Genomic DNA, 12206 nt, shown 5'->3' with positions numbered 1-12206 from the left:
TGTTCAGTGCAAGTGTAAGGCGATGAGTGACTCCTATGATGGACTCCAGTCAATCCAGAAGCCAGGAACTGGTCTGGTGACTCCCAGAGCAGGTCTGTAAGCCCCACAGGAGGAATAGCAGCTCAGTCTGCTCTGCTCAATGTCACTCCAGGGCTTGGAACACTCTCCTTCCTGTCTGTAGTAACAGACTTCCCAAGCCTTAGCCTGCTTCAGCCTTGCTCTTGCTCCAGCCCTGTTCCTAGTCCTGCTCTCACTCTAGCCCTATTCCTAATCCGCTCCAGCCTTGCTCTCACTCCAGCCTTGCTCCAACCCCACTCTGGTCTCCTGATTCTGGCTCCAACCACTAAGTCAGACTGCTATGGCTCCAACTGCTAGGCCTGGCCATCCCCATCATAGTTTCTGACAGCAAGACTGCAGTGGTGGGGCTATAGGATAGAGGGGAGCACATTCTGCTCCCTGGGAAAAGGTATATTAATGGCTCTTCTTTGAGACTCCTGGGTCCTGTATGAAGCATTATGCTCCTTAGAACTCCTATTAGGAGGTATGCCTCATTGGCTGACAGAGCTGTGCCTTATGGAAATATGGTGCTCTTAGGTTTTAACCCATCTTTTTCCTGCCATGGTACGCTTCAGGATTTCAACAGAGTTGAGACAATGAGACATTCTTCTTGTACCTACCCCTGTATTACCTATAGTGTTAAGGATATGTATGCACAGATAAACTTTCTCTGTCTTCAGTGGGCAGATGTACCTTTGGGCTCTGATGGTATATTCAGATTGATAAGCAAAGGAAATTGTTTCTTACCTGCCAATTTTATTTCTCCAAAATAGCATGTTCCTTGATCCTGGACTGTAAGTTGTGACCCTTCACTGGGAGCTCACAGGCAGCCAGATCTGTCAGTCACTGTGTCCCTCATGGAAGGGAGGGCAATCATTCTACACAAGAATGAGTGTTTCAAGGCTGTTAAAATGTACTATGTAAACTGATTTAATGCCAGTGCAAATGGCATAAAAATGACACAGCATAGTCAAGAAGTGGCAACAATGTAAGAATAAATGCTGATGAATACTGACGTAAATGAAGATTACGTGCCTCTGTACTGGAGAACCTGCTATTATAGAGAGATCAAATTGACTGGTATGAAAAGTATTCCTTTTGTCCTTCAGCTTTCCTGATCCAGTACTGTCAGAATATGAATCACAGTGAGAGCTCTCTAAGGTTAGGGTGAGAGAAAAAGAAAGAAGGTGGGGTGACTGGCACGTATAATAAGTGGTCCACATGGCAGCTTTACAAACCTGTTTTGGCAATGTACAGCACTTTTTGGTCCAGAAAAAGGACACAGCATGGATTTGACATGCAGTGGCATTCATGGGGAGGATTTAGGCCTTTTGGTCTTTTATGCTTCTTAGCTATAGCTCCTGATCCATCTCACAGTTGAATCCTTGGCTAGAGTCAGGATTTGCTCTGCACTTTGGGTGAGAGACCACAAATAACGCTTTGGGCTCGCAAATATACTTGTTTCTGGAGAGGGAGATTTTCTCAACCTAGCTGATAGCTAAGCCATGCCTCCGTTTTTGTTTTGGATTATGGACAAAATGACATTTGGGTTGTCTCTTTTGACCTGTGGAAATCTGACTTGAATTTTGGAATAAAGTTTTGAGGTAGGCAGAGTGCCATTTGGCTTTCATTAAATGAGCTGTCTCTGAATGGAAAGGACTTCTGGCTCAGATATTCACTTTGTCAATGTTATTGCAATTAAAAATTTAGTTTAATGTACAGGAAGTATAAAAATAGTTTGAATGTAGATTGAATAAGTGCCTGAAGAAATAGGTAGTAAAAAATCACGAGAGGAGGTAGGTTCAGACCTATGTTTTTAGAAATCTGTGAGTGAGAGAATGAGACAGGAGAGCAAGCCTGAGCTCCTTAAGACTGTCTTGAAATTGGACATTTGGTCCTCCAATATGTTCTCTCTGAGTCCAAGGGTGATACCAGTTTGAGAAAATACAGGGTATTTCAAATGGAAAGGCCATACGCACATTAAAATCCTGATCTGCACACCAATTCTGGAATCTGTTCCAGGTGTTGGAATGTAGACTAGAGGGAGATAATTTTTCAGTAGATAGTAAGGTATAGATGGTACCTGAATATCCTTAATTATTTCGTCTTGCATTTCACAGCAACTATGTTATTTGGGATCATCTGATTTTACTTGCTTATTTTGAAAGACACAAAGTGGATTGAAGAAAAGGCTTAAAGTAGGGATTTGGGACAAAACTGGGATAGGGCATTTGTGGCCTCCTCTTTGTAATCTCTCCCCCTGGAATAGTGCAGTAATAGATTCCAATTTCTTGACCTTGTAAAATGGTAGAGCGGGTCTAACATTCCAGATCTCTGTCTGATAGAGTTGGGCAAGAATCCAGTCCCTGTCATCTGTAGCATCCCGAGTGACATCTTGGCTTGCCTTTGAACGTACAGGGAATGGGACCCAACTAACATTACTGGATCAGGGGACATGCCTTTGAAGGAGACTGTAAATTGAATGGCTTTTTATGCTGGTTGGAGGTCCAGGGTATGCTGAATTCAATCTTAGATCAGCACCAAAAGTGTACTAGTCCATCAAAGAACTAAGAATAGCCTAGCAAATTATTTATACCATTGAATAGATGTGATTCCCAACTTTCTCATGGCAATGGTGTTAGCCCTGGATGGTAACATAATGTTGGGTCTTAAAACTGCATCACCATAATGTAAAGTGATTTTTTCTTACATGAGTTTTACGCTAGAAACTAGTGCTTGTGGTAAAAATACATTAGGGCAAGATTCAGGGAAGCAACCATAAGGATGTGCAAATCACAAGTGCTAACGTGGTCGTTATGACACAGAGAGGATGTTTCAAACTTAGCCCCCCCATCTTGGTATCTGCAAGAAAGTGGGGAAAGCAACTTTGGTTTCATTCTGGGGGTACATGGTGCTAAACTAGCACAAACTCAGGCTGCTCTGGGCATGCTCCCTTGCTAAGCAAATCAGTATCTTGTTGGCTTGCAATGATCATGTTGAGCTCCCCAGACTTGAACCTCACACAAGGGAGGCTGTAAATGTCATTTGGGGTCTTCTCAGATGGTTTACACCAGCAAAAAGCTGTCATCAACACTGGGTGAGATTGACCTTTTTCTTCTGGTATCATGGGCCTTTCAACAAAGCAAATGAAAGATATGATAGATAGGGTGCGGACTGAATGTGAAGGGCCCTGAAAGTGAATACGAGCAGATTATGTTCGATGTGACAAAGGAGAGGGAGCCAGTGGAGGGACTCAGAGAGATAACATGGTGCAAGTGATGGGCTGGGAGAATGAATTTTGCCCCAGCATTGTGAATGGATGTGAGTGGGACAAGTTTGCATTTGTCAAGGCCAGAGAGAAGGATGTTGCTGTAATTGAGATGCAAGATGATGAGTGCTTGGGCAGGAGTTTTAGTTGTGTGGACGGGTAGGGAAGACTGTATCTTAGAGATGTTATGCAGAAAGAATCAGCAAGATTTAGATATAGCTTGGATATGAGGACCTAGAGAGAGGTCTGAGTTGAAGAAGACATGCCGGTTATGGGCCTGAATGACAGGCAGGATGGTGATGCTGTCTACAGCAATCAAGAAAGGAGGTAGCGGCGAAGACTTAGAGAGAGATTAGGAGCTCTGTGTTAGCTATGTTTGCTTGAGTTGATGGCTAGACATCCACAAGTAAATGTCAGAGACACAGGCTGAGATTTTAATTTGGACAGAAAGAGACAGTCTGAAGCAGAGGTAGATCTGTGAGTCATCAGTATAGAGACGGTACTGTCATTGATTTTGTGTTTATGGATGAGATAACCTAGAGATGAGGTATAGAGGGGAAAGAGAAGGGGATCAAGCCCTGTGGGACCTCCACAGAAAGTTTGAGGGTAGATGAGTCTACTTTTTTCCTTTCTGTGAATTTTCAGAAGCAGGGGATGACTTGGTCCTTGCTATTTAGTTAGGGGTTTTAGGGATAATATTGCTGTGTTGCGATACAATGACAAAAACAACGAGGAGTCCTTGTGGCACTTTAGAGACTAACAAATGTATTTAGGCATAAGCTTTCATGGGCTAAAACCCACTTCATCAGATGCATGGAGTGGAACATACAGTAGGGAGGTATAAATACACAGATGTCAATCTGTTTCTTCACTTCACCAGGTGGGTATTGCTCCAATCCCTCAGGCAGAGACAAACACCTACAGGATCTCTATCAAGTGTTCTTAAAACTACAATACCCACCTGCTGAAGTTAAGAAACAGATTGACAGAGCCAGAAGGGTACCCAGAAGTCACCTACTACAAGACAGGCCCAACAAAGAAAGTAACAGAACACCACTAGCTGTCACCTACAGCCCTCAACTAAAACCTATCCAGCGCTTCATCAAGGATCTACAACCTATCCTGAAGGATGATCCGTTACTCTCACAGACCTTGGGAGACAGACCAGTCCTTGCTAACAGACAACCCCCCAACCTGAAGCAAGTTCTCACCACACAACAAAAACATTAATCCAGGAACCAAACCCTGCAACAAACCCCAGTGCCAACTATGTCCGCATATCTATTCAAGGGACACCATCATAGGACCTAACCACATCAGCCCCACCATCAGGGGCTCGTTCACCTGCACATCTACCAATGTGATATATGCCATCATGTGCCAGCAATGCCCCTCTGCCATGTACATTGGCCAAACTGGACAGTCACTACTCAAAAGAATAACTGGACACAAATCTGACATCAGGAATTATAGCATTCAAAAACCAGTAGGAGAACACTTCAATCTCCCTGGTCACTCAATAACAGACTTAAAAGTGGCAGTTCTTCAACAAAAAAACTTCAAAAACAGACTCCAACGAGAAATTGCAGAACTGGAATTAATTTGCAAACTGGACACCATCAAATTAGGCCTGAATAGAGACTGGGAGTGGATAGGTCACTACAGAAACTAAATCAATTTGTTAGTCTCTAAGGTGCTACAAGTACTCCTAATTGTTTTTACAAAACCTAATTTCCCCTTGCTAAATATTTCCTTCCTGTCAACTGTTTGAAATGCACCATCTTGTTTACATTGGCTCATTAACACTACAAAAGTGATTTCCACCCCTTTTTGTCAACTGTTGAGAATTGCCTACTTCCAACTTAAATTAAATTGGCTCATTAGCATTGACCCCCGCACTTTGTAAGGCAACTCCCATCTTTCTGTGCTGTGTATTTATGCCTCCCTACTGTATGTTCCACTCCATGCATTTGATGAAGTAGGTTTTAGCCAACAAAAGCTTATGCCCAAATAAATTTGTTTGTCTCTAAAGTGCCACAAGGACTCTTCGTTGTTTTTGCTGATACAGACTAACACGGCTACCACTCTGAAACCTGATACAATGACAGTCTTCCCCAGTACCAAAATAAGACAAAACAAAACAAAAACCCTACAAAAAACCCCCCTGTGCTGCTTAAAAGTTTTTCTGTGTTTAATTTTTCTATTGAGTCCTGTAAAATCTGTCACTTATTTAAAACCTCTTCTGTTACATAAAATATTTTTAATAGAAAAATGATCTGGCGTAGATTATTTTAAAAAGACATATAAGAACTTGGTGATTGATCTTCTCTTTTTAGTCATATTGGAAGTAAACGGAATTAGTCATTTTTTTAAATGCAACAAAAATTAATATACCAGTACATTACTTCACTACAGCTAACTGAGTAATACTGAGAACTGTCCAAGGCCTTGATTCTGCAAAGATTTATGTATGTGTTAAACTGTGACCAAGTGTAGGGCATACTTTTACCTTGTGGAAATGGAGGCTTTGTAATAAGATTTTAAAATAAAATGAGAAATAAAACTTATCAAGGTTTTCTTTCTCTGTTTAAAAAAGAATCAGAGCTCTTATAATAGGGATATTAATGACAGGATTCAAATCCTTTAGCAGGAATTTGAGTAGAAGTTACATGTCTTTAAACCCTATTTCACACACACACACACACACACACATACACACACACACACTTTTAAAGAAGGGGAAGAAGAGTTGCCTAATGTTTGATTCACAATAAAGTGCCCAACCTTATAGTCCTTAAAAAATTCTAATTTTAGTCAGTTGGATTTTTCCTGGAAAAGGACTTCAGGATCAAGTCCCAAATCTGGCATGTTGGAGGAATTGGGGGTGCTGGTTAATCAAAAATTCCAGTTAACTAAAAGTTATACTTAACAATGGAATACCGATTTTCAAAGAATTAGAATTCAATAAAATGAATAAAGTATAAAATAGTATACAGGTACTCATCAATCCAGTAGTGGTTGGTTTCTTGAAACACTTAGGTATATACAGGTAAAGTTTTCTATACAGTAGGTTATCTTATGACACTACATATCACTATGGGCAGTGCATGACGTACACCCAGATCACTAAAAATACACTTAACACTAAAACTATACTGAATATAATTTAATCTTTCATTGATGATTCAGAAGGCACTCCAGGATCTCGCAGTGCCTCAGGGTCATCATGATCAACATCAATTATCATTGTAGATGTAGAAGGTGTAGAAGATTGGGCTGAATCTGTAATGACCCCATGGACACATTCTGGAAGCTGCTTTTTTGAATAAATCCCTGGTATCAGTTTGCTTACTTCTGCCTCTTTTGCATAAAAGTAGAGTGCAGAATATGCAGTTGCATAACCTCCTGGGCAATATACTCGTCCCGGTTACTAGATAGAAGATTGTATTGGGAGAAAGCAGAAATGCTGGTTAATAGAGCTTTCTGGTTGATCAAGTGCAGGATAACACAGGTTTTACTTATAAAACTTTTGAGTTACACAAATATATTCCCACTATAGTTCTTAACAAACTGATTAAGAATATCTCACTGCACCCAATTATATATTTATGGTAAGGAGTTTATTGAAATTATTTGCTATAGAAAAATAATAGGATATTTATATTATTGCAATGTATCTATTTTACCTTTTAGTGTATGCTTTTTAAAAGAAAATCCAAGTAGGTATAGGTAAGAAATATGCTGATATTAAAAAGGGAAAAAAATCCCAAATGTCTTAAATATCATTTTATAAGTGTTGTTTTATTTTATAGTTAAGAGAAACATTTTCTGAAATTGGGATTGTATGCAAAGTATTAAGCAAAAAACAAAATTCCTGCTTTACTACCTTTATATGTTTGGCAAAATAATTTTCAGTTGCAAAGCTATGCAATAGTCATTCTTTTCTTTCAGTGTGTGTGCTGGGAATGTGAAGTGAATGTGGCCAGTGCTTTACTCCTCCTCCTGTGGGCCTCCTCCAATGAATGTTAAGGAAAATGCATAGAATATTGTCTCACTGCATTATAAAGCTCTCTTTTCTTTTTCTCTAATTCTTCCTTATTACATACTATAGGAAACTACTTCTATAAGATCATCTTATTTCTTACAGATGAATGATGCTATGGGATTTGAATTGCCATGGGTGTATTTTGTCAGTCTCGTCATCTTTGGGTCATTTTTCGTACTAAATCTTGTTCTTGGTGTATTGAGCGGGTAAGCATACACCTTTTTCATCATGAAAGCAGAGTCCTGAATTCAGTTGCTATGAACACACAGGTTATATTGTACAGGTGAGCTTATGTGCAGTGTTGATGTGGTTTAAAAAGAGCTTCCTCTCTTCCTGCAGTTGTGCTGTATACCTAAAGCAGAAACAGTTTACCATAACCAAGACATAGACCCTGAAAATAATGTACAGATACCAAAACCAGAGATTTATTTTAAAAAAATTTAAAATGTTACCAGCATATGGGCTTTGTGTTCGTACTTAACTTGAGGCTAAATTATATAAACCCCCCCCACTATAAATACCTTTCATTTAAATGTGATGTTTTAAAACATGCCTTCTGTTACAGAGCATAACATCTGCAAACTTATTTGGGTAAGTAAAGAAGTTAAATATGAGTCCACTTGTCTTAAAAATTAACTAAGCCAAATACCTAACAGATTTAATGGATATTTTCAGCATTCAGAAGAGGAACCAATTTTTCTTTTCCTAATAATATACAATGGAAAAAAATTAGAGGCTGATGTGTAACTAAGTGCTGGAGATGACAGATACTAAAAAGTAAGGTTTATTTTGGAACAATGCATACCTATGTGATCTGGCAGCTGCTAAAAGGACTCTGCTATTTAATGAATGGCTGAATCATAACTTATTTCCTTACATTTTACAGGTAAATGATGCAATAGGATGTGAATGGCCATGGATCTATTTTGTTAGTCTTATCATCCTTGGCTCATTTTTCGTACTTAACCTGGTTCTTGGTGTACTTAGTGGGTAAGCAGTTGAGTTAACGTTGTATATTCTGCTGCAACTTGTAAGGTGGCCTATGCATTTATTCAAGCTTCTCAGTGATGGCTTTTTGCATGTGTCTCAAATCTTATGTCATCCTACCAACGTTTGCTCTTTTGACTGAATTGTGTGATCCTTGTGCCTGTACCTATCTGCGACATCATGTGTGTTTACAGTGCTTGCCAAAAACTATTCATTAAATGAGGCACTAATTACCTCATTGTAAAATTACTTCCAGTAGTCAGATACATTATTTTGCACACAATGAGAGATGGATGACACCTGTACAAACATTTTTCCACTAGGTAAGAACCATTGTCCCCTTCTGAAAGTCTTACTTGTGTTTTTGTTCAAATGTATATACAGTAAATTGAGCCCTCTTTATAATTATCAGTCATGTATAGCAACTATTTTTAACAGGTGCATCAGGTTCTTTAATATATAGAGAGGGTATGTTTGGATTATAAAGTTCCCTGTTCTGCAAAGTGTCCTATTCTGTCTTCTGTACTATAGTGCTGGGTATTATTAGTTCCCATTGACTTAAATGAGAGTTGTGGGCAACCAGCACCTTGCAGGATTGACCTTATACATTTATCTGAACTCAGCTGTCCATGTAACACGCTATTCAGTGATAAATTTATAGGCAGTTCGTTGTTCCACGTACATAGAACCAAACACATGTTAGCCAAATACTAATGAACTGACTGGGTGTTTTTATCTGTGGAGTATAGTTATAAAATATGGTTTATGGTAAGGATCTTATACGTTTGTTTAAGAATAAAGGAAAAGATACTACAGGTATTTGAACCTAAACTGAAACATTAGATACTGGTGTGAATTATATTATCTATAGTTAACTATGAGTTAACAAGTGAGGTTTGGAACAATGGCTTCTTGGGAACTTTGGGCCAGATTGTACTGTCATTGAAGTCAATGGAAAAAATCCCTTTAATTTCAATGGGAGCAGGACCATGCCTTATGAGAAAAAGCTAGAGTAGTTTGTGGTGTCACCAGACCTCGATTGTGTGCATAGCCTTCTTCACTATTTCTCCATGGTGTGCTTTTGATATTTAAAAAATATCACAATATTTTACAGAGAAAATATGTATTTTTAGAGAACCAAGCGCAAAATGTCCCATTACCCTGCTAAATATCTATTCTGTGAGATCCTGTTTGTCAAAGAGTTGGTTTTAAAAATATAATTTAAAAAATTACATGCTATTTATAGGGTAGGATTTCATTATGCAGAGAATTTGAGGAAAATAGGGAAAGTGATGAGTTACCTGAATGTCACAAGCCTTCTGTAAGGAGGAAGGGGAAGAAAAGGAAAAGAGAGACTGAATAAAGGCAGGTGATGATTGTCTGATTTAGGCCTCAATCCTACAAAGTCTTACACACATTCTTAGCTTATATATTGTGAACAGTCCCATTGATTTCATTATATTCAGTGACAAATGTGTAAGTCTTTGCAAGATTCAGGGGTTAGTTTTCATGTCACAATCTCACTGAAAAAGAGAAGTGAGAAGAAAGAAGAAGAGAGAGGAGGATGTTTGCTGCATGATTTACCTCTGATATGTTGATGCCAACATCTAACATTCCTTGTCACTCCAGAGCTCTCACTAAAGTCAATGCAGGACCAGGCTTTCAATGATCCTGTCCCCTGAGCCTTGAAATGGTCATTAATAGCAATTATTTTCCTCCTATCCTGAGAAGCTGTGCTCTGGGAGCAATTAATTAAATATACCTCCTTTCTGCTGCCAGACTCAGATGCATTGTTATTGGTTTAGTTCTTATGTTTTTTTTAATTTGTAAGGAATAGTAATATCAGATCTGATATCATAATCCACACAAAACTTAGGAAATTCAAATAGACACTTATAGCCAATTTTAATGTTGAGATAGTAAAATTTAAATGTTTTATAAAGCTCGTTAACATTTTAAATGCAGTGAGGCCAGTTAAATGTTTTCTTTTGCATTTTTACCACTAAGTAAAGTTTTACTGGATGGGCCAAAATTCCCTATATACTTAGAACAGGGACTCTGGCGAGAACTGGTGAAAAGGTAAAATAAAACTTTTTATCTGTTCCTGTATTGTATTTGCCAACCCAAACATTTGGGATAGAGATTCTAGAAGGCTAAATACAATTCCGTGCTGCTCGCCCAATTAGCCAAGTTTGGTAAAGAAGAATTTTGCAGGACGTAGATTTGCTCTGCAATTGTTGCAGCACCAGGCATGCAATATCTCCTGTTATGTGTGCCCACTCTGAGGCAGGTCAGTGGCCAGTGGATCCATGAAGTGGTTGATCCATTAGTCCAGAGATCTCATTCTTTCCCCAAGTCCCTGTCACCCACCTTCAATTGCAGCTGCACTGGGATGTCCATAGCACATGGGGTAAAGTCCTCTCAAATTTAGTTCCCTCCCCTATGCTGCATAAGTGCACTGGCTCAGTAGCACTTTGGGCCTTTTGTGACCCTGGAGGAATGAGCAGGGTTTGCCCCAAAATAAGCAATCTAACACCCTCATCTCCAGATTGTATGTGACTTCCATGTTTAAGAAAAATGACGTGAATACATTATAATACAAATTCCACTTATATTTAAAACAAAATATAATCTACAGAGGTTCTCTTTAGGCCTGTCGGGATTTATGTGTAAAAAATCAATGTTAGAATAATCCTCAGGACCTGCTAGTATTTATCAGTTAAAAACTAGTGTTTTTCATAATGAGTCAGACGTAAAACGTGTAGCACAAGTGTTCTTTATTCTTATCAGAAAAGTTCTCAGCGTGCCTTTCAGATTTGTTTTTTACCTTCTCCAAAATATCAAATGAAACTTAATTCATGATAAATCTAACAAATTGTTCTAAACTGACCAAAATCTAGTAGTACAAATATAACACCAACTGATTTAAAAAACATGGCTCTACACACAGATATTTGGATTTTAAAAGCTGAAATCTGATTTGTGTCTTAACATGCCTTTTTTCCTTATGATGGCATTTTCTGTAGTGTCAAGTTATTCTGTGTACATTTAAATCTGTCTGCTGTTTTGATCTCTCTTTGCTGTTTTAAAATACTCATTCATTATCTTTGCACTCCTATCTTATTCTGTGGCCACCTACACCATCATATTCTGTACTGCCTCTCTCTTTTGCACTGCATGTTTGATATGTTGTTTAGATATTGTACATGTGGATGACTCTGATGATTTGGGAGATCTTTTGTTTTACATCTAACCCTTTCTGAAGGTGAGTATGTCCTGATCATCAATGTAAATTGTATCTCCTTAAGTAGTCATGCATTAAAATGAAATTAATAATTTTATTTTTAATGGCTGATATTTAAAATGAGAGCACTAACACAGAGAGGCCTCTATACCTAGTAAATATTTTAATTTTAAGACACAAGCTGACAAGGGAGGATTTGCTCTAAATATTCCCTCCAATAGTAAACTTCAGTAGGGATTCACAAGCAAAAATTAGATCAGTATAAACCATTTTCCAGTAATTCACCTTATCAAAAGTCTTGCGTTTGCTTTCTCTTTATTAACCACTGGTCCCAATTGTGTCTTTCTCAAAGTGAAATCTCAATGGCAAAACTATTTTAGTTGCATGATACTACTACAAACAAAGTCTGGTTTGTCCTCATCCCTGTGCAGGTGCATAAGAGGTTGGCGGCAGAAGCATTTCCCATCTTGCACCTTTGTGCGTGAACGAGGCATGATGTTCTTGGGGAGAATGCAAAGGGTGGGAGAACTGCCACTCCAGCAGCAGCAGCTCCAGGCACCAGCGCTCCAAGCGCGTGCCTGGGGCGGCAAGCCGTGGGGGGTGCC

At 38.8% G+C, this 12206-nt stretch overlaps 1 protein-coding gene across 1 annotated transcript in view; it reads left to right on the top strand.

Moving 5' to 3' along the window:
- Positions 1-12206, top strand: part of CACNA1D (calcium voltage-gated channel subunit alpha1 D) — a gene marked incomplete in the record, with an annotated part of 323715 nt that overhangs the window by 145658 nt on the left and 165851 nt on the right. Inside the window, 1 exon segment of the mRNA XM_034775831.1 lies at positions 8257-8360. Within this exon segment, the coding sequence (XP_034631722.1) occupies positions 8257-8360 (104 nt within the window).

Source organism: Trachemys scripta, chromosome 7 (genome assembly GCF_013100865.1).
Source record: "Trachemys scripta elegans isolate TJP31775 chromosome 7, CAS_Tse_1.0, whole genome shotgun sequence".
Lineage (NCBI taxonomy): Eukaryota > Metazoa > Chordata > Testudines > Emydidae > Trachemys > Trachemys scripta.
This window is presented reverse-complemented; position numbering and strand designations above follow the sequence as displayed.